Here is a 23,586-nt window from a genome sequence, read left to right as displayed (position 1 = left end):
GCTAGGGTAGCAATACTTATATCAGATAAAATAGACTGTAAAACAAGGCTATAATAAGAGACAAAGAAGGACACTGCATAATAATAAAAAGAGCAATCCAGCAACAGATGCAACCCTTGTAAATATTTATGTAGCCAACATAGGAGCACCTAAATATACAAAGCAAATATTGATGAACATAAAGAAAGAAACTGACAGTAATACAGTCATGGTAGGTTTTTTTTATAATTTTTTTTTATTTATTTGAGAGAGAGAGAGAGAGAACAGGAGATGGAGAGATAGATAGAAACATCAATGAGAGAGAAACATCAATTGGCTGCCTCCTGCACACCCTCTACTGGAGATTAAGCCAGCAACCCAGGCATGTGCCCTGACCAGGAATCATAATGATGACCTCTTGGTACATGGGATGTTGCTCAACCAACTGAGCACATCAACCAGGTATCGTAGGGGATTTTAACACCCCACTGACATCAATGATAGATCATCCAGACAGAAAATCAGTAAGAAAACAGCCTTATATGACACACCAGCTCAGATGGTTTTAATTGATACCTTCAGAACATTTTACCCAAAACAGCAGCCTATACATCCTTTTTGAGTGCACATAGAAAATTTTCTAGGATAGATCTTATGTTATTACCTGGAACAAGTCTCAATAAACTTCAGAAGATTAAAATCATATAAAGCAACGTCTCTCACCATAATGGTATGAAACTAGAAATCAGTCACAAGAGAAAAAAAAACAACAGACAAACACGTGGAAGCTAAACAGTATGTTTCTAATCAATGGGTTAACAATAAGAGCAAGGAAGAAATCAAAGGATGCTTTGAGACAAAAAAAAAAAATTAGAACACAACAACCCAAAATCTATGAGACACAACAAAAGCAGTCCTAAGAGGGAAATTCATAGCATTACAGTCTACTTCAAAAAAAAACAAGAAAGATCTCAAATAAACAATCTAACTTTACACTTAAAGGAACTAGAAAAAGAACGTCAAACAAAACCCAAAGTGAATAGAAGAAATAAAATAATAAAGGTCAAGGCAGAAATCGCCCTGGCCTTTTTTGCTCAGTGGTTAGAGCCTGTGGTCCAGAAAGACCAGGGTTCAGTCCCACTAAGGGCACATATCTAAGTTGCAGTTTGTCCCCGGCCCTGGTTGGGTCGTGCAGGTGGCAGCCACTCAATGTGTCCCTTTCACATCAATGTCTTTCTCTCTCTCTCTCTCTTCCTCTCTCTCCCTCCCACTCTATCTGAACAAAAAGTGAAAAAAAAAATGTCCTCAGGTGAAAATAAAAAAAATAAGAATAATAAAAATTTTTAAAAATCAAGACAGAAATAAAGAAAATAGTCTAAAAATATTACAAAAGATTAATAAAACCAAGAGCTGTTTTTTAAAAATAATAAACAAGATTGACATACTAACCACACTCATTAAGAAAAAGATATAAAATCCAAATAGATAAAATCAGATATGAAAGAGGAGAATTAACAACTGACACCACAGAAATATAAAGGATTGTAAGAAAATATTGTGAACAACTATATGCCAACAAATTAGACAATCTGGAGAAAATAGATGAATTCCTAGAAACACATAATATTCCAAAACTGAATTGGGAAAAATCAGAAAATCTAAAAAGACATTAAAACTAATGAAATCAAAGCAGTGAGTATAAAATTCCCAACGAATAGAAATTCTGGACCAGATGACTTCGCAGGTAAATTTCACCAGACATTCAAAAAAGAACTGACACCTATTTTTCTCAAATTATTACAAAAAAATTAAGTACAGGAAAGAGTTCCAAGCTCATTTTAAAATACCAGCATTATCCTAACTCTAAACCCAGATAAAGACATAGAAAGAAAGAAAATTATAGGCCATTATCCCTGATGAACATATATGCATAAATCCTCAACAAAATATTAGCAAACTGAATCCAGCAATAGATGAAAAAGATTATACACCATGAACAAGTGGAATTTATTCCTGGGATGCAAGGTTGGCACATCCACAAATCATTAAATGTGATACACTACATAAACAAAATCAAGGATATAAATCACATGATTCAACCCTGGTCAGTTTGGCTCATTGGTTAGAGCGTTGGCCCCCGGACCAGTGAGTCGTCAGTTCAATTCTGGTCAAGGTCACATACCTTGGTTGTGGTTCGGTGCCCGGCCCTGGTCCAGGTCGTGTGGGAGGCAACCAGTCAATGTGTCCCTATCATGTCAATGTTTCTCTCTCTTCCTCCCTCCCACTCTATCTGAAGATAAATGGAAAAATATCCTCAGGTGAGGATTAAAAATACATCTTTTTAATCACACAATCCACATCAACAGATACAGAAAAAGCATTTGATAACATTCAGTACCAATTTATGATAAAAACTCTCAGCAAAGTAGGAACAGGGAACATATCAACATAATAAAGGCCACATATGACAAACATACGGCCAAACTGATGCTCAATAAGCAAAAACTAACAGTGTTTCCCTTAAGATCAGGAATACAACAGGGATTTCAGCTTTTACCAGTCTTATTCAATATAGGACTGCAGTCCTAGCACAAGAATCAGACAAGAAAAAGAATTAAAAGGCATCCAAATTGAAAAGAAAGAAGTAAAACTGTCATTAGTTACAGATGACATGATACTGTATATAAAGAACCCTAAAGATTCCCCCCAAAACTACTAGAACTGATAAATGAATTCAGAAAAGTAGCAGGGTACAAAATAAATATCCAGAAATAGTTTGATTTTTATACACCAATAATGAACTATCAGAGGCGAAACTAAAAAAAAAAAAATCTCATTTTACAATTGTATCAATAAAATAAAATACCTAAAAATAAATATAACCAAGGATGTAAAAGATGTGTACTCAGAAAATTATAAGACCCTAAAGAAAGAAATTGAAGAAGATAAAATAAGTAGAAGCATATTCTGTGTTCATGGATAGGAACAATTAACATCATTAAAATGTCCATACTATTGCCCTGGCCAGCGTTTCTCAATGGTTAGAGCATCAGCCCATGCACCAGATGGTTGCAGGTTTGATTCTGGTCAAGGGCACTTACCTGGGTTGCATGTTAGATCCCTGGCCATGGTCAGGGGCATACAGATAACCAATTGATGTGTCTCTCCTACACTGATGTTTCTCTCTACCTCTCTCTCCTTTCCTCCCTCCATTCCAACCTCTCTAAGAATCAATGGGGGGGAAAAATCCTCAGGTGAGGATTAACAAAAAAAAAAAAAAATGTCCATACTATTCAAAGCAATATAGATTCAGCACATTTCCTATTAGTATAAAAATGGCATATATCACAGAGGTAGAACAAGTTTATATGGAACCACAAAAGACCCCAAAGAGCCATAGCAATCTTGAAAAATAAGAACAAAATTGGAAGAATCATGCTACCTGATATAAAACTATATTATAAGGCCATTATAATCAAAACAGCAAGGCATAAAAACAGACATGTAGATCAATAGAACAGAATAAAGAGCCCAGGAATAAAATCATGCCTATATGATCAATTAATATTTGTCAAAGGAGGCAAGAACATACAATGGGGTAAAGACTATCTATTCAATAAATACTGTTGAGAAAATTAGACATACAATTAAAAAAAAATGAAACTAGACCACCTTCTTACACCATGTACAATAAACTCAAAATGAATTAAAGACTTAAATGTAAAACTTAAAACCATAAAACTCCTAGAGGAAAACATAAGCAATAAAATCTCAGACATTTCTCTTCTTTTCTTTTCTTTTCTTTTTTTTTTTTTTGTTTTTTTTTTTTTTTTTTTTTTGTTTTTTTGTTTTTTGTTTTTTTTGTTTTTTGGTTTTTTTTGGTACATACCCCTAGTGGGAACCGAACCCGGGACTTTCTGGTCCACAGGCCGACGCTCCAACCACTGAGCCAAACCGGCCAGGGCTCAGACATTTCTTGTAACAATATTTCTTTTTGTCTGATATGCCTCTTCAGCCAACGAAAACAAAAGAAAAAAAAATAAACAAATGCGACTACATCAAACTAAAACGTTTTAGCAAACCAAAGGAAATGATCAACAAAATGAAAAGACAACTTACTAAATGGAAAAAATATTCACCAGTGATAAATCTGATAAAGACTTAGTATCCAAAAAGTATAAATAACACACACAACTTAACACCAGAGAAACAAACTATCTGATTAAAAAATGGGCAGAGGACTTGAATACACACTTCTCTAAAGAGGACGTACAGATGGCGATAGACATATAAAAAGATGCTCTACATCAGCCCGTGGACCAAAGAGTCCCAGGTTCGATTCCAGCTCAGGGCGTGTACCTCCGTTGCGGTTTGTCCCCAGCCCCAGTTGGGGTCGTGTGGGTGGCAACCAATTGATGTGTCTCTCTCACAACGATGTTTCTCTCTCTCTCTTCCTCTCTATATCTCTCCTGCTCTATCTGAAGATAAGTGGAAAAATAACCTCAGGTGAGGATTTAAAAAAATAAATAAAAATATGTTCTATGTCATTAATCACCAGAAAAATGACAATTAAAACCACAATTAGATATCACCTCACACCTGTCAGAATGACTATCATCAATAAATCCACATGCAACAAATTCTGGCAAGTATATGGAGAAAAGGAAACCCTCATGCACTGCTGGTGGGAATGCAGATTGGTACAGCACTATGGCAAACAGTATGGAGGGTCCTCAAACAACTAAAAATGGGCGTGACTGATGTGGCTCAATGGCTGAGCATCAATCCATGCACCAAGAGTTTGCCATTTTGATTCCTAGTCAGGGCACATGCCCAGGTTGTGGGCCCAGTCCCCAGTGGGGGCATGAAGGAGGCAGCTAGTCAATGTTCTCTCTCATTGATGTTTCTCTCTCTCTCTCTCTCTCTCTCTCTCACTCTCTCTCTCTCTCTCTCTCTCTCTCTCCATCTCTTTTTCTCTCTCTAAAAATCAATAAAGAGCCCTGGCCGATTTGTCTCAGCAGTTAGAGCGCTGACCTGCAGTCCAGGAAGACCCAGGTTTGGTTCCCGCTAAGGGCATGTACCTTGGTTGCAGTTTGTCCCCGGCCCTAGTTGGGTCATGCAGGTGGCAGCCACTCGGCGTGTCCCTTTCACGTCAATGTTTCTCTCTTTCGCTCTCTCTCTCTCTCCTTCCCATTCTATCTGAACAAAAAATGGAAAAATGTCCTCAGGTGAGGATAAAAAATAAATAAAAATCAATAAAGAAAAAAAATTTTAATAAATAAAAGTATAAATTGGTGTTTACAAAATAGTCACAGGGATATAAACTACAGCATAGGGAATACAGTCAGTAATATAGTAATGTCTATTTATGGTGCAAGGTGAGTACTAGAAACATCAAAAGGAACACTTTGTAAAGTATATAATTGTCTAATCACTATGCTGTACACCTAAAACTAATAGAAAATAATATTAAATGTAAACTATAATTCAAAATTTTTAAAAATGTATATTTTTGCCCAACTGGTGTGGCTCAATGATTGAGTATCACCCCATGCACTAAGAGGTCGCCAGTTTGATTCCTGGTGAGGGGACATACAGGTGGTGGTCAATTGATGTTCTCTCTCTCATCGATGTTTCTATCTCTCTCCCTTCCTCTCTCTCTAAAATCAGTAAAGAAAAAAAAAATTTTAAGAGTATATTTTCATAAGTTTTAACAACTGTCAGCACAACTAAAATATAAAATAGATGCATGACCCTAAAAAGTTTCCATGTGCCTTTTGCAGCCAATAAAAACCCCTACAAACCCAGCCCCAGACAAACATTGACAGCTTCTATCACAATAAATTAGTTTTATGTTTTCTAGAATTTAATAAAATCATACAATATGCACTCCTTTTTGTACGGCTTCTTTCACTCAACATGTTTTAAGGTTTATCTGTGTAGTTTTATTTACTAGTAGTTTACTCTTCTTATTGCTAAAAAGTCTTCCATTGTATGAATATGCCATAATTTGTTTATCTATTCTTCTGTTAATGAATATTCGTTTGGTGTATAAATTTTTGCTCTAATGAATAAAAATGCTATAAACTTTCTTGCCTAGATTTTTTGTGGATATATGTTTTCATTTCTCTTTGGCAAATACCTAGTAGTAGAATTTTGGGGTAGCCTAGTAAGTGTATGTTAACCTTATTTTAAAAAACTAATTTTTCAATAGATCATTTTCTTTTACATTACCACCAACAATATATGAGATCTCTAGTTAATCTACATCCTTGTCAAAACTTAGAATTGTCTCTGCCTGGCCAGTGTGGCTCAGTGTTTGAGCATTTACCCATGCACCAAGAGGTCGCTGGTTCGATTCCCAATCAGGGCATATGCCCAAGTTGTGGGCCAAATTCCCAGTGTAAGGCATGTAGGAGGTGGCCAATCAATGTTCTCTCTTATCAATGTTTCCATCTCTCTCTCCCTCCCCCTTCCTTTCCATCTCTCTCTCCCTCTCTTTTCCTTTCTCTCTAAAGTCAATAAAGAAAAAGAGATTATCCTTTCCATATATTCTTGGCTCTTTTTTTGTAAACTAATTGACCATATATGCATGGGTTTTGTTCTGGCCTCTCTATTCTGTTCCATTTATCTATGTGTCTGTATTTATAACAATATAATGCTGTTTTGATTTCCATAGCTTTGTAATATACTTTGAAATCAAGAAGAGTGATGCTTACAGCTTTATTCTTTCCCAAGATTGCTTTGGCTAATTGGGTTTTTCATAGTTCCATAAAAATTTTCTGATCCATAAACATGTGGTCTCTTTACATTTATTTGGGTCTTATTCAAATTCTTTCATCAAACTCTTATAGTTTTTATTGTACAGATCTTTCATACCCTTGGTTAAATTTACTCTACAGTATTTTGATCTTTTGATACTATTATGAATGGGGTGGTTGATTTTATATCCTACAGTTCAACTTAATTTGTTGAGTACTTCTGTTTTGAGTAGTCTTTAGGATTTCCAATATATAACATCATAGCATATGCAAATAATGACAATTTTACTTCTTTATTTCCCATTTGGATGTTTTTATTTCTTTATCTTCTCTGATTGCTCTAGTTAGAACTTACAGTACTATGCTGAATAAAAATGGTAAAAGTAGGCACCCTTGTAGTTTTTCTGATCTTAGAGGAAAATCTTTCAACTGTTCACACTTGAATATAATGATAGTTATGCATCTGTAATATATGGTTGTTGTTTTTTATGTTCCTTCTATTCCCAGTTTGTTGAGTGTTTTATAATGAAAGGATGTTGTATTCTGTCAAATGCTTTTTATGCATTAATGGAGATAATCATATGATTTTTATCTTTTATTCTAGTAATGTGGTGCATCACATATTAATTTACATGTGTTGAACCATCTTTACATCCCAAGGATAAATCCCACTTGGTCATGGGGTATGATATTTTGAATGTGTTGTTGAATTCAATTTGCTATTATTTTATTGATAAACTTTGCATCTTTATTCATCAAGGATAAGGGTTTATAGTTTTCTTTTAGTGTCATTATCTGGCTTTACTACCAGGTTAATGCTGGCCTTATCAGATAAATTTGAAAGTATTTTTCTCCTCTTCTATTTTTTGAAAGAGACTGAAAAAGACTGGTGTTAATTGTCCTTAGGTTTCTGGTAGAATTCACAAATGAAATTACCTCTCCTGGACTTTTCTATGTTGGAAGTTTTTTGAGAATTGATTTAACCTCCTTACTTGTTATTGGTCTGTTCAGATTTTCTATTTTTTCATGATTCGGTCTTGGTAGGTAGTGTTTCTAGCAATTAATCCATTTCACCTATGTTATTCAATTTGTTGGCATATAATTATTTATAATGGTCTCTTACGATCCTTTGTATTTCTGTTGTATCTGCTGTAATGTCTCTTCTTTCATTTTTTTATTATATTTGAGCCCTTTTTGTTTGTTTGTTTTTTCTCACTTTTAGTCTAGCTAAAAGTTTTTCTATTTTGTTTATCTTGTCTAAAAAGCCCCCTGGCCGGTTTGGCTCAGTGGTTAGAGGGTCAGCCTGCGGACCAGAGAGTCTCAGGGTCGGTTCCGGCTAAGGACACTACCTCGGTTGCAGTTTGTCCCCACCCTGATTGGGTCGTGTGGGTGGCAGCCAGTCGATGTGTCTCTCTCACATTGATGTTTTTCTCTCTTCCCCCCTCTCTCCCTCCCGCACTATCTGAAGATAAATGCAAAAATGTCCTTGGGTTAGGATAAAAAAATAATTAAAATATAAAAATAAAAAACCAGCCCTTGCCCTGTCCAGGTGGCTCGGTTTGTTGGTATGTCATCCTGTACATGAATAGATTCCCAGTCAGGGCACATACCTAGATTTTGGGTTCAATCTCTGATCAGGGGGGTGTACATATGGGAGGCAATTGATTGGCGTTTCTCTCTTATATCAATGTTTCTCTCTCTCTCCCTCTCTCTCCCTCTCTCATTCCCCCACCACACACACACACACACACACACACACACACACACACACACACTTCCACTCTCTAAAAATCAATTTTAAAAAACATATCCACAAGTTAGAATTAAAAATAAAACAGCTCTTGCCTAGTGAGTGTGGCTCAGTGGATTGAGCGCCATCCCAAGGACTGAAAGGTCCCAGTTCTATTTCTTGTCAGGGCACGTGCCCAGGTTGTGGGTTCATCCCCAGTGGGGGGTGTGCAGGAGGCAGCCAATCAATGTTACTCTCTCACATTGATGTTTCTATCTCTCTCTCCCTTTCTCTCTCTCTGGAAAATCAATAAAAACATATTTTTAAAAAAAACAGCTCATAGTTTCATTAATATTTTCTATTATCATTTTTAGGCTCTATTTCATTTCTTTCTGCTCTGATCATTGTTACTTCCTTCTACTAATTTTGGGCTTAGTTTGTTCTTCCTTTTCTAGTTCTTTGGAGAGGAGGGAGGGCACAGTGATTGGTGAGAAGGGAAGATGACTTCTTGGGTGCAATTAATATTCTCTTTATTAATCTGGGTTGGGGTACATGACTGAAGTATACACTTATTACTTACACATTGTTCTCTATGATTATGCTTATATTGTTTACTTTAAAAATATTATTTATCAACACTTCTTGCCCTGACCTGAAAAATGAATAAAGAATGAGAAAAACAATATACCTTATTTTTTTTTTTATCCTCACCTGAGGACATTTTTTTTTTTTTTTTGCATTTATCTTCAGATACAGCAGGAGGGATAGAGGGAGGAAGAGAGAGAGAGAGAGATCGATGTGAGGAGACACACTGAGTGGCCGCCACCCACACCACCCCAACTGGTGCTGGGGACAAACTGCAACCAAGGTACGTGCCCTTAGCAGGAAACAAACCCAGGATTCTCTGGTCCACTGGCCTACGCTCCAACCGCTGAGCCAAACTGGCCAGAGCAAAATACCTTATTTTTAAGACAGTTTTTCCATACTTTCTGCTCTTGGGGACATTACTCAAAAAACATCCTTAGTACCAGTTAGGCCTTCCCTTTCTCTTACCTGAGCAGATCACAGAGGCTATGTTTCCATGGGTACAGTCAGGAATGCCCAAGGCAGTCATAGGGCAATTCCATAAGAAGGACTCAGTCCCTGAGCAGTGAAATTGGGCTTTCCAGATCTGATCATCTCTTTCCACAAAGTATGCTCCTTTTGGGGTTGAGATGGCAACTCCACAGCCAATATGATGACAGACAACATTGGCATTGGCCATATCCCAGTGGGAGGCACAGAGCATTCTCCATTCTCCAGAAATATTCATTTCCACTTGTCCTTCACACTGAGAGGTGCCATTTTTCATGAGCCGCACTTCTGTGTATGCTGGTAGGAGAAAACAGGAATTTAGCAAAATCTCATGTTTTTCTCACCCCAGCAGAGTATGTAGGGATGTTAAAGTCCTACTCTGCAACTCACCTGAACAGACAACTTGAACAGCCCCATTGTGCTGGCAAATGCCTCCTGGACAGGGAACTCTGGGGCAAACCCTGAGCTCAGGCTCCTGCCCCTCACACCAGAACTCTTCAGCCCAGACCTGTCTATCTGACTCTCTAAAGGGCACATCCACCATAAGAGACACAGCTTTGCCACACCCCAGCTCTGTACAGATGACTTGGGCAGTGCGGAATGTAAAATTCCCACCAGACACTGAATTCCAGTCTCTTCCTGAATTCACCTCTACTCTCCCTGAGCAGGGTCCATTTCCTCCAGCCAGACGCACGAATCCTAAGAGAAAAAAACAAACCCAGTGAGTGTTCATAATCACAGGTTGACAATTGCAAGTGATGTGTCATAAACAGTGGTGTTAAAGTTTTCCTTTTCCAAGGAATGGGAAATGGGGAGAGGATTTAACAATCAGTGTCAGAATTGGACCTCCATGTGTGTTTTTCTGAACACAAATCATTTGTAATAGCTGAAACATATATTTTGGGGTTGATTAGAGAAGTGAAGTCCTCATCTAAGGGACTTGGAACTATAGCATCCAAGGAAACTGCACAACACATAAGTATTCAAAATTTTGTGAAAAACTATGACAAAGAGAACCAATCTAAAGGAACAAGGGCTATGAAAGGGTAGAGACCTATCAGTCAAAAAAGAATATAAAGCCACCCTGAGCCCTGGCCAGTTTGGCTCAGCGGTTAGAGCGTCGGCCTGCGGTCCGGAGAGACCCGGGTTCAGTTCCCGCTAAGGGCATGTACTTTGGTTGCAGTTTGTTCCCGGCCCTGGTTGGTCGTGCGGGTGGCAGCCACTCGATGTGTCCCTTCACATCGATGTTTCTCCCTCTCTCTCCCTCCCACTCTATCTGTACAAAAAATGGAAAAATATCCTCGGGTGAGGATAAAAAAAATAAAGCCACCCTGAGACTTGTGGGGCTCAAACTCTGATTAGCTTCTTTCTCAGAAGCCAATCCTCAAATGACTGAGTAGAGGAAAAATCATGAGGGTTGTATCCATGAATGCAATGTCAACCTATACACACACTGATGGCTGAAGATTAGAAAGTTAGACATTATAATAAATCCACTATATGGTTTCACATTTTATTTTTCTGATAATTTTTATAGCAAAAATTTTCAAAAATATCTTAATGGGAAAGATAAATTTGGATGTTAAGAAAGCTCAAAGAACCCGGCCAGTGTGGCTCAGCAGTTGAGCGTCAACCCATGCACCAAGAGGTCGCCGGTTCAATTCCTGGTCAGGGCACATGTCCAGGTTGTAGGCCAAATCCCCAGTTGGGGGGCATGCAGGAGGCGACCAATCAATGTTCTCTCTCATTGATGCTTCTATCTCTCTCTCCCTCTCACTTTCTCTCCCTCTAAAATCAATAAAAAAGAAAAAAATTATAAAAAATAAAAAAGAAAGAAAGCTCAAAGAGCCCTGGCTGGTTTGGCTCAGTGGTTAGAGAATTAGCCCATGGACCAAAGCATCAACGGGTTCGATCCTGATCAAGGGCACGTACCTCGGTTGCTGTTTGATTCCCTGACCCTGGTAGGGGTTGTGCAGGAGGCAACCAATTGATGTGTCTCTCTCACATTAATGTTTCTCTCTCTCTTTCTCCCTCCCTCCCTCCCACTGTATTTGAAAATCAATGGAAAAATATTCATTGGTTGAGGATTTTTTAAATTTTATATATATATATAAAGAAAGGTCAGAGAGTCATAGCAGAGGGAGGGGCTGGTCTTAGCCATATCTCTTGAAACCCTAGGATTTGTTGATTAGCTTGGGTGAGAGTGAGTTCTTAGGGCGAGTTTACAGTGTGTGATCACGTCCTACTAGAGGTTTTTCTTCTGAGATTCAGGAGTCTTAGAAAATGTTAAAGGGGAGATATAACTGATTTTTATCCTGTCATTATGCTAACTCTATTCCTATATGGCATAAACAATATGGCAGAATAACAGGTTCTTAACCTTTGCTTTCTCACAGAAACAATGAATCGGCAACCATCTATACACACAGGTGCCCTTGTGGAAGTCTTAGGATCCAGATGAGAGGTAGCAAAACCCTGGTGAAGCCAAAGACTGAGGAGGGCCAATAAGAGAAGTCATGCCCCAGCCCCAGTGGCAGGCCTTCTGACTGTGCTCCCAGCTACAGACCTGAAAGCAGCTCCATCCACCTGTAGATTTGGCTTCAGCCTAGCTTGTCCATGATCCTGCTCCCATCTCATCCACCAAAGAACCCCAGAAAATACATGCCCCCAGTAAGAGGTCTGACAACCATAGACATGACTGTGAACCCAGAAGCAGCTCCATCACCTGGATACAACCCTGCACCACTGTGGTCCTGGAGGAAACCTGTCCACTCAGGGACCCAAAAGGAACCATGCCCAAGTAACATGAAGGCCAAATGTGAACCTGACTATAGACCTGCAGCATCCCTATGACCTGGCTCCAGCCCCATTCTACCACATTCAGGAGGCAGTCCTGCCCACACAGTAGCCCAGCAGAAAATATATCTAACCATGCCCTGCTACCAGGCCCACTGACCACAGACCCCTACAGTAGCCCTAGCAGTCAAGGGATGTAGTAGAAGATCTTCACCTCTAAAAAAAAAAAAAACAATCAGAAAGACTGGAGCAGGTGCCTGTGCCTTCAAATGCAGGCACAGATCATGAAAAATCATGAAGGCTGTATCCATGAAGAATCTGGCAAAGATGATGTCATCAAAGGAAAATAATAATGCTCCAGTAACTGACACTAAAGAAAAGAATATCTATGAACAAATAATTCAATATAATTGTCTTAATGAGGCTCAATGAGCTACAAGAGAGCATAGATAGACAACTAACCAAAATAATAAAAACAATACATGAACAAAATGAAAAGTTTAATAAAGAAATAGAAAAAGAACAAAACAAAAATTCTGGAGCTCAAGGATACAATGACTAAAATGAAAAAAAAAAAGTAATAGAGAGCTTCCAACAAGACTTGATTATGCAGAAGAAATAAATCAACAAACTCAAAGACAGGTCATTTTGACATTATCATGGTAGAGGGACAAAAAGAAAAAAGAATGAAAAAGAGAGGAAAGCATACAGGCCACAGTCCAGCAAAATAATATATGCATTTGAGAATCCCAGAAGGGAAAGAGAAAAAGAAAGGAACAGAAAAGTCAAATAAACAAATAATGGTTGAGAACTTCTCAAATTTAAAGATAGAAATAAATATATTAATTTATGAAGCCCAAAAGTTCACAAATAGATAGAATCAAAGGGGTCTACACCAAGACACATTATAATTCAATTATCAAAATTCATAGACAAGGTGATAATTTTGGAAGTAGCAAAAGAAAAGGAACCTGTAACATGCAAGGGAGTCCCTACAAGATTAATAGAGGATTTCTCAGGAGAAGCCTTGCAGGCTAGAAGAGAGCAACATAATGTAGTCAGAGTACTGAAAGAAAAAACTGCCAACCATGAACAACAAAACTGTCCTTTAAGAATTAAGGAGAAATAGCCTAGCCAGTGTGGCTCAGTAGATTGAGCATCATCCCATGAACTGAAATGTCCTAGTTTGAGTCCTGGTCAGAGCATATGCCCAGGTTGCAGGCTCAATCCCCATTGAGTGGGAGGCAGGAGGCAGCCAATTGATGTATCTCTCTCACATCAATGTTTCTCTCTCTCTCTCTCCCCCCTCCTCTCTCTCTAAAAAGATCAATAAAAAATGTATTTTAATATATATTTAAATGAATTAAGGAGAAGTTCAAAATTTCCCTGACAAGCATTCCCAAATAGAAGAGCTGAAAGGAGTTCTTCAAGTTGAAATGAAAAGATGCTAAACCTTCAAGATGGAATGAAAAGATGCTAAACAACAAGAAAGTATATACTTCCATGTATGAAAGTATAAATCTCACTGGTAAAGGTAAACATGAAGATAAATACAGAATATTGTAGTACTGTAATGACAACACATAAATCTCTTTTCTTTTATTTATTTTTTATTTTTTTGTTACAGATGTTTCGCCTTTTTTACCCCATTGGCATCCCCCTCCCCACCCAACACCAGCCTTGTCCCCGGCTTTGTTGTCCATGTCTATCGGTTATGTATACATGCATATAAATTCTGTGGTTAATCTCTTTGCCCACCCCTACCCCCTCTTCTGATGGATGTCAGTCTGTACCCTACTTCCATGTTTCTGGGTCTACCGTATTCCTCAGACTGTTATGTTCATTATATTCCATATATAAGAGAGATTATGTGATATTTGTCTTTTTCTGCTTGGCTTATTTCACTTAGGATAATACTTCCCAGGTCCCTCCATGTCATCTCAAAGGATAAGAGATCTTTCTTTCTTACAGCTGCATAGTACTCCACTGTGTATATGTACCACTGCTTTTTTATCCATGTATCTACTGATGGACACTTGGCCTGTTTCCAGATCTTAGCTATTGTAAATAGTGCTGCTACAAACATGGGGGTACATATATTCTTTCTGATTGGTGTTTCAGGCTTCTCAGGGTATATTCCTAGAGCGGGATCACTGGGTCAAATGGAAGTTCAATTTTTAATTTTTTGAGGTAACACCATATAGTTTTCCATACTGGCTGCACCAGTCTGCATTCCCACCAGCAGTGCACTAGAGTCCCCTTTTCTCCACACCCTCGCCAACACTTATTGTTTGATGATTTGTCGATGGTGGCCATTCTGACAGGTGTGAGGTGATACCTCATTGTTGTTTTAATTTGCATCTCTCTGATGTTTAGTGATGTTGAGCATTTCTTCATATGTTCTTAGCCATCTGTATGTCCTGTTTGGAGAGGTGTCTATTTAGTTCCTCTGCCCATTTTTTAATTGGATTCTTTGTCTTCCTTTTGTTGAGTTCTATGAGCACTCTATATGTATTGGAAATTAACCCCTTATCTGATATATCATTGGCAATTATGCTCTCCCATACAGTGGGTAGCCTTTCCCTTTTGATGATTGTATCTTTCGCTGTGCAGAAGCTTTTGAGTTTGATGTAGTCCCATGTGTTCATTTTCTCATTTGTTTCTATTGTCTTAGGTGATGTGTCAGTAAAAATTCTGCTGCGTATGATGTCTGAAATTTTGTTGCCTACAGTCTCTTCTAGGATGTTTATGGATTCATGAGTCACATTTAAGTCTTTTATCCATTTTGAGTTTATTCTCGTGTAGGGTGTAAGTTGATGGTCTAGTTTCATTTTTCTGCAAGTAGCTGTCCAATTTTCCCAACACCATTTATTAATGAGGCTGTCCTTACTCCACTGTATGCTCTTGCCACCTTTGTCAAATATTAATTGAGCATATTGCCTTGGGTCTATTTCTGGGTTCTCAGTTCTGTTCCACTGGTCTATATGCCTGTTCTTGTGCCAGTACCAGACTGTTTTGATTACAGTGGCTTTGTAGTATAACCTAAAATCTGGTATTGTGATCCCTCCAACTTTGTTCTTCCTTTTCAAGATTGCTGTGGCTATTCAAGGGCTTTTTTGGTTCCATATGAACTTTTGAAATAACTGTTCTAATTCTGTGAAGTATGCCGTTGGTATTTTGATGGGGATTGCGTTGAATCTATAGATTGCTTTGGGTAATATGGACATTTTAATGATGTTATTTCTCCCAATCCATGAGTGCTTCCACTTTTTTATATCTTCCTCTATTTCTTTTTTCAATGACCTGTAGTTTTCTGCAAAGAGATCCCTTATTTCTTTGGTTAAGTTTATTCCTAGGTATCTTAATTTTTTTTGCTGCAATGGTAAATGGGATTGCTTTCTTAGTTTCTCTTTCTGTGAGTTCATCATTGGTGTATAAGAATGTCATCGATTTCTTGACGTTAATTTTGTATCCTGCTACTTTTCCAAATTCATTTATTAAGTCTAGTAGATATTTGATGGAGTCTTTAGGGTTTTCTATGTACAATATCATGTCATCTGCAAATAATGACAGTTTCACTTCCTCCTTTCAAATTTGGATTCCTTTTATTTTTTCCTCATGTCTGATTGCTGTGGCTAAGACTTCCAGTACTGTGTTAAATAGGAGTGGCGAAAGTGGACATCCCTGTCTTGTTCCTGTTATTAATGGAAATGTTTTTAGTTTCTGCCCATTAAGTATGATGTTGGCTGTAGGTCTTTCATATATGGCCTTTATTATGTTGAGATATGATCCCTCTATTCCCACATTGCTCAGCGTTTTTATCAGAAATGGATGCTGGATTTTGTCGAATGCTTTTTCAGCATCTATTGATATGATCATGTGGTTTTTATTCTTCATTTTGTTTATGTGGTGTACCACATTTATTGATTTGCGAATATTGTACCAGCCTTGCATCCCTGGAATGAATCCCACTTGGTCATGGTGAATAATTTTTTTGATGTATTGCCGGATCCGATTTGCTAGTATTTTAATCAGGATTTTGGCGTCTATGTTCATCAGAGATATTGGCCTGTAGTTTTCTTTCTTTGTAGTGTCTTTTTCTGGTTTTGGAATTAGAATTATGCTGGCTTCATAGAACATGTTTGGAAGTCTTCCTTCTTCTTCAATTTTTTGAAATAGTTGTGGAGAATGGGTGTTAGTTCTTTTTTGAATGTTCGGCAAAACTCCCCCGTGAAGCCATCTGGGCCTGCGCTTTTGTTTGCTGGGAGAGTCTTGATTACCTATTCAATTTCCTTAGTTGTTATTGGTCTGTTCAAGTTTTCTATCTCTTCCTGGTCCAGTTTTGGGAGACTGTGTGTTTCTAGAAATTTGTCCATTTCGCTTAATTGTCGAATTTGTTGCCATATAGTTGTTCATAGTAGCTGTTAACAATCTTTTGTATTTCAGTGGTGTCGGTTATTACTTCTCCTCTTTCATTTCTGATTTTGTGCATTTGGGTTCTCTCTCTTTGTTTCTTGGTGAGTCTAGCTAAGGGTCCATCAATCTTGTTTATCTTTTCGAAAAACCAGCTCTTTGTTTCATTGATCCTTTGAATTGTTTTTTTTGGTCTCTATGTCATTTATTTCTGCTCTGATCTTTACTATTTCCTTCCTTCTACTTGCTCTGAGGTTTTATTTTTGTTTGCTTTCTAATTCTTTAAGTTGTGAGGCTAGACAGTCAATTAGAAATTTTTCTTGTTTCTTGAGGTAGGCCTGTATTGCTATGAACTTCCCTCTCAGAACTGCTTTCGCTGCATCCCATAGATTTTGTGTTGTTGTGTGTTCATTTTTATTGGTTTCCAGGAAGTTTTTAATTTCATCCTTGATCTCCTAGGTAACCCATTCATTGTTTAATAACATGCTACTTAGCCTCCATGTGTTGAAATGTCTTTGCATGTTCTTGTTGCAATTCATTTCTAGTTTTATGCCATTGTGATCTGAGAAGATGCTTGATATGATTTCAGTCTTCTTGAACTTGTAGAGATTTAGTTTGTGTCCTATCATGTGGTCTGTCTTTGAGAATGTCCCATGTGCACTTGAGAAGAATGTGTATTCTGTAGTTTTGGGGTGTAATTCTCTGTAGATATCTATTAAATTCATTTGGTCTAGTGTCTAGAGTCTCTGTTTCCTTGCTAAATTTTTGTCTAGAGGATCTATCCCATGATGTCAGCGGGGTGTTGAAGTCCCCTGCTATGATTGTATTGCTGTCGATTTCTCTTTTGAAGTCCTCCAGACTTCAAAATATATTTTGGTGCTCCTATATTGGTTGCATATATGTTTATCAAGGTTATATCTTCTGTTGGATAGATTCTTTTAATATTATGTAGTGGCCTTCTTTGCTCTTTGTATTGCCTTCACTTTGAAAGCTATTTTATCAGATATGAGTATTGCTACCCCAGCTTTTTTTTTTTCCCTTTACATTTGCTTGCAAGATTTTTTTCCATCCTTTCACTTTCAACCTATGTGAGTCTTGTTGTGAGGTGGGTCTCTTGTAAACAACATATAGATGAGTCATGCTTTCTTATCCAATCAGTTACTCTGTCTTTTTATAGGAGCATTCAATCCATTTACATTTAAGGTGATTATTGATATGTACTTAGTTATTGCCATTTTTGTTTAGTGTGGTTCTATTTTTCTTCCTATTTCTTCTACTAATTACAGCAGTCCTTTTAACATTTCTTGCAGTGCTGGTTTGGTGCTAATGTATTCCCTTGCCTTTTTTCGTCTGAGAAGCTCTTTATTTGACCTTCTATTTTGAATGATAGCCTTGCTGGGTAGAGTAGTCTTGGATTCAGATCCTTGTTTTTCATAACCTTGATTTCTTTGTGCCATTCCCTTCTGGCCTGTAGTGTTTCTGTTGAGAAGTCAGCTGAGGGCCTTATGGGGTTTTCTTTGTAGGTAACCTGCTGCTTATCTCTTGCTGCTTTTAGGATTCTCTCTGTCTTTAATTTTTGGCATTTTAATTGCTATGTGTCTTGATGTGGGCCTTTCTGTGTTCTTCTTACTTGGGGCTCTCTGTGCTTCTTGAACATGAATGCCTTCTTCCTTCACCAAATTAGGGAAGTTTTCTGTCACTATTTCTTCAAATATATTCTCTAACCCTTGCTCATTTTCTTCTTCTTCAGGGACTCCTATGATGCGAATATTATTACATTTTTGGTTCTCTCACAGTTCTCTTAAGCTGTCTTCCTGTTTTTTAATTGTTTCCTTTTGGTTTTCTTATTGGTTGATTTTTTTCTACCCTGTCTTCTAATTCACTGATCCAGTCCTCAGCTTCCTCTACTCTGCTGTTTAGACCTTCCAATGTGTTCTTTATTTCTGATATGTCATTCTTCATTTCTTCTGAGTGGTTTTTGATTTCCAATTGGTTGATTATTCACATTTCTATGTCTTTACTCATGGTGTTGATGTCCTTACTCATGCTGTTGAGCTTCCTCAAGATCATGGCTCTGAATTCTAGCTCTGTTAACTTGTTTAACTGATCCACATAGTCATCTTTTGTAGAGGTCTTTTGTTCTTTCTTTTGGCTTTTGTTTCTTTGTTTCACCATTTTGGCTATCACAATGAGTTTTGGAGCCTGCCAAATTTTTTCTGTGGATGTTGCTATTCTGCTATTTGTGACTCCCTCTCCTGGGTTTAAATGAGCAAGGAAGGACCTCAGTTAAACACCACTGTCAAGTTTTACTTTCCTGGTTAGAGTTGCTAGCCCAGGAATGGTTCAGTTATCCTCTAGCTTTTTGCCTGGAGGCTCCCAGTAGCAGTTACTTGAAGCACCTTGGGTGACAACTTGAATGAAAAACTCCCTCCGGTGCTCAGCATAAAGGAATTTCCGCAGCGTGGGGCTGATGTTGGTTGTTAATGAGCCTCAATTTGCATTTCAGTGGCCTACCTTGGTGTGGTTGAATCTCCCAGGGAGGTGTTGCTGCCTCTCCCCAGAGCCCTGAGAAGGTGTAAGATGGCCACTGTCCTGCGTGGCTGCAACTCAGCAAAAGCTCTGAGCGCCCTCCCAATCCCGAGTGTCCCCACACAGTTCCAGTTCAGTCCACCCTCCCTCTGCCATGCCCGGGGTGAGGGGCTGTGGCTATATTAGCATCTGTCCCAGCTCTGCGCTATGGAGCTGCTTGGAAGTTTAAACCCATGGCACTGCTCACAGCTAAGGCCACTGCTGTCTGTGGGCTCCAAGCCCCCCTCTCTCGCACCTCCACAATTCTACCAGGATCAAGTCAGTGTCCCTGGTTATATGATCTTTGCAAGCTACTTTTTTTTTTTTTGCTTTTTCCCGACGATTTGTTCTTATTTTAGTTATAATTCCAATTTGGTCCTGGGAAACAGTTTGTTTAGCTTCCATTCACTCCACCACCATTTAGGAATCTTTGGGTTGCATATATTCTTCCTGATTGGTGTTTCAGGCTTCTTAGGATATATTCCCAGAAATGGGATCACTGGGTCAAATGGCAGTTCTATTTTTAATTGTTTGGGGAAACACTGTATTGTGTTCCATAGTGGCTGCACCAGTCTGCATTCCCACCAGCAATGTGCAAGGCTATCCTTTTCTCCACATCCTTGACAGCACTTGTTGTTTGAGGATTTGTTGATGGCAGCCATTCTGGGAGATGAAAGGTAATACTTCATGGTCATTTTAATTTGCATCTCTCTAATGATTAGAGATGTTGAATATTTTTTCATGGCGTCTGGCCATTTATATGTTTGGAGAAATGTCTATTCAGGTCCTCCGCCTACTTTTAATTGGATTATTAGTCTTCCTTTTGTTGAGTTGTATGAGTACTTTATATATTTTGGATATTAGCCCCTTATTCAATGTATCTTTGGCAAATATGTTCTCCCAGAGAGTGGGTTACACTTTCATTTTGATGCTGGTTTCTTTTGCTGTGCATAAACTTCTAAGTTTGATGTAGAGTCGGCCCTCATTTATCATGGTTAATCAGTTCCAGAATCTACCGCAATAAATGAATTTCTGAAAAGTAGGATTCTTTATTGATAACTGAAATATTTTCACAGTTACAGCATAGAAAACCTGTTTACAACCTTCTAAACATGTTTTTTAACATTATTAGCATCCTCTAGACTTGAAATAACACCCTTTAGTCACCATTACACTCATATTACCCAATATATTCGACAAAATAAGGGAAAATAAGACATATTAGACATTACAAATATCATATTATTGTATGTTTAATTACACACACACACAGTTCTTTTGTTTGTTTGTTTGTTTGTTTTTTTATTTTTTATTAATTAATTTTTGTTACAGAAGTTTCTCCTTTTTCCCCCACTGATTCCCCCCTCCCCCTCCCTCCCTGCCCTTACCCCAGTTTGTTGTCCATGTCCACAGTTCATGCATACATGCATACAAATTCTGTGGTTTATCTCTTCCCCACCACCCCCCTATTTAGGGGATTGTCAGTCTGTATCCCACTTCCGCGTCTCTGGGACTACCCCCTTCCTCAGACTGTTATGTTCATTATATTCCACAAATAAGTGAGATCATATGAAACTTGTCTTTCTCTGTTTGGCTTGTTTCACTTAGGATGATACTTTCCAGGTCCCTCCATGTAGTCTCAAAGGATAAGAGATCTTTCTCTCTTACAGCTGCGTAGTACTCCATTAACACACACACAGTTCTTACACACAACCACTAACCTATGAAAATAGTGCAACTTGTTTGATGATGAAGCAATGAAGATGACGAGATGTACTGCACAGCAAAGAAGAGCAAGGTTACTGCTCTTCTGAAGGCATAACCTCAGTAGGAGAGTCTTCAGGTAGTGCAGTATCTTCAGCAGGTACATTGTCATCTCTGCTGAAGGAGTACTAGGAGTAGGCAGTGGGTGTCTGGGTGCGCAGCTGAAGATCATCATGATAGAAAGTTTCTGGTGCTGTCTTTTCATATGCATGAGGAGGCTTTTGTAGGGTTATATCACTCCATCAAGTGCATTCCGGAACTGCAATCCACACATCAAATGTGGGTTTCATTCACCAATCATGTCCTGTACTACTTTAATATTTCTCATGACTTGCGAGAGATGCTCAAATATAAGGCCAACTTCCTCCTCCTAACCCCCAAGAGCCTCTGGCTACTCTTCCTCCTCCTTACTTGCAGACTTAGTCATCTCCACCAGACCCTCATCAGTTAAGGACACCTGTTCTGGATGATACCCTCCTCAAGGATCTTCTCAAACATGTTGTTTACATAATCCTCTGCTGCAGGCTGATCAGCAGAGGCAGCTTCTTCGTGGAGAACAACACTCTTCAGATGATACCTCTTCTGGAACTTCTCAAACCAACCCTTGCTTGCTGTGAAATCCATGAACATTGCAGAAAAGGGTCCTGGTTGAGGTTTGTCTGCTGTAAAGTACTGATAGAGCTACTGTGCCTTCTCCTAGATGGCTAGAGAATCCAATGGAATGTTTTTCTTGTGGCTGTCACTGATCCAAATGGTTAGGGCAGACTCTGTTTTCACTATGAACTTATTATGACTTGTCACAACGCACTTTGCTACTGTTGAAAGAGACAGTAGCCATTGCACGGATGTTCTTTTCATCTCTATGGATAGAGCAAACGGTAGACTCATTCAAGTTGTAATGGTGGACAAACTCCATGATTTTCTTGCCATCTTTGATCATGTCCAAGAGTTTCACCTTTTCCTGGATGGTAAGCATCTTTCTCCGGTGCTTAGTTTCATCATCAGAGGCTTAGAAGAAGCAGCATGTTTATGATCCATCGTGGAGCTTAGATAAAAGTTCTCAAAAATTGCAAACACAAGAGCAAAGATGTTTCAGATATGCAGCAGTGTAGAAGCATGTATGAGAGAAACAAACTTGCATAAGGCTGAGCCAATCAGTAGGCAGGATAGGAAGACTATAGGATAGCCAATCAATGAACAGCACACTCTGATTGACTTGGTTTCACCACACTCGATTTTTTGGAACAAAAGTTATTTCTCATTGAAAAAAAAATTAGAGGAAGATATAGAAAAGTGGAAGCACATACCTTGTTCATGGACTAAAAGAATTAACATCCTTAAAATGTCCATACTACCCAAAGCAATCTATAGATTCAAGGCAATCCCCATCAAAATACCAATGACATTCTTCACAAAACTAAAACAAATACTTCAAAAGTTCACATGGAACCAAAAAAGACCCCGAATAGCCACAGCAATCTTGAAAAAGAAGAACAAAATTGGAGGGATCACATTACCAGATTTCAGGTTATACTACAAAGCCACTGTAATCAAAACAGCCTGGTCCTGGCACAAGAACAGGCAGACAGATCAATGAAATAGAATAGAGAACCCAGAAATGGACCCAAGACAATACACTCAATTAATATTTGACAAAGGGGGCAAGAGCATACAGTGGAGTAAGGACAACCTCTTTAATAAATGGTGTTGGGGAAATTGGACAGCTACATGCAAAAAAAAAAAATGAAACTAGACCATCAATTTACAACAAACACAAGAATAAACTCAAAATGCATAAAAGACTTAAATGAGCCCTGACCAGTTTGACTCGGTGGTTAGAGCGTTGGCCTGTGGTCCAGAGAGACCTGGGTTTGTTTCCCACTGGGGGCGCATACCTTGGATGCAGTTTGACCCCAGCCCTGGTTGGTCGTGCAGGTGGCAGCCATTCAATGTGTCTCTTTCACGTCGATGTTTCTCTCTCTCTCTTCCTCTCTCTTTCTTCTGCTCTATCGGAACAAAAAAATGGGGGAAAAAATGTCCCTGCGTGAAGATAGATAAAAAACAAAAACTTAAATGTGACTCATGAATCCATAAAAATCCTAGAAGAAAATGTAGGCAACAAAATTTTGGACATCATACGCAGCAAAATTTTCACTGATACATCACCTAAAGCAACAGAAACAAAGGAAAAAATGAACACATGGGACTATTTCAAACTCAAAAGCTTCTGCACAGCAAAAGAAACCACCACCAAACTGGAAAGACAACCCACTCTATGGGAGAGCATAATTGCCAATGATATATCAGATAAGGGGTTAATTTCCAATATATATATAAAGTGCCCATACAGTTCAACAAAAGAAAGACAAAGAACCCAATTAAAAAATGGGCAGAGGAGCTGAATAGACACCTCTCCAAACAGGACATACAAATGGCCAAGAGACAGATGAAAAAATGCTCAACATCACTAATCATCAGAGAGATGCAAATTAAAACAACAAT

General features: G+C 38.4%; 1 protein-coding gene across 1 annotated transcript in view; it reads right to left on the bottom strand.

The window, feature by feature from the left end:
• Window positions 1-23,586, bottom strand: part of LOC118624328 (antigen WC1.1-like) — an 85,053-nt gene that overhangs the window by 41,047 nt on the left and 20,420 nt on the right. Inside the window, exons 3-4 of the mRNA XM_036252499.1 lie at window positions 9,934-10,242; window positions 9,523-9,840 (exon numbers count right to left, since the gene is read on the bottom strand). Of these exons, the coding sequence (XP_036108392.1) occupies window positions 9,523-9,840; window positions 9,934-10,242 (627 nt within the window). The remainder of the gene's footprint in view (window positions 1-9,522; window positions 9,841-9,933; window positions 10,243-23,586) is intronic.

The sequence above is a fragment of the Molossus molossus genome, unplaced genomic scaffold (genome assembly GCF_014108415.1).
Source record: "Molossus molossus isolate mMolMol1 unplaced genomic scaffold, mMolMol1.p scaffold_m16_p_10, whole genome shotgun sequence".
Classification (NCBI taxonomy): Eukaryota; Metazoa; Chordata; class Mammalia; order Chiroptera; family Molossidae; genus Molossus; species Molossus molossus.
Note: the sequence above shows the minus strand (reverse complement) of the source record. Positions and strands in the feature narration are given on the sequence as shown.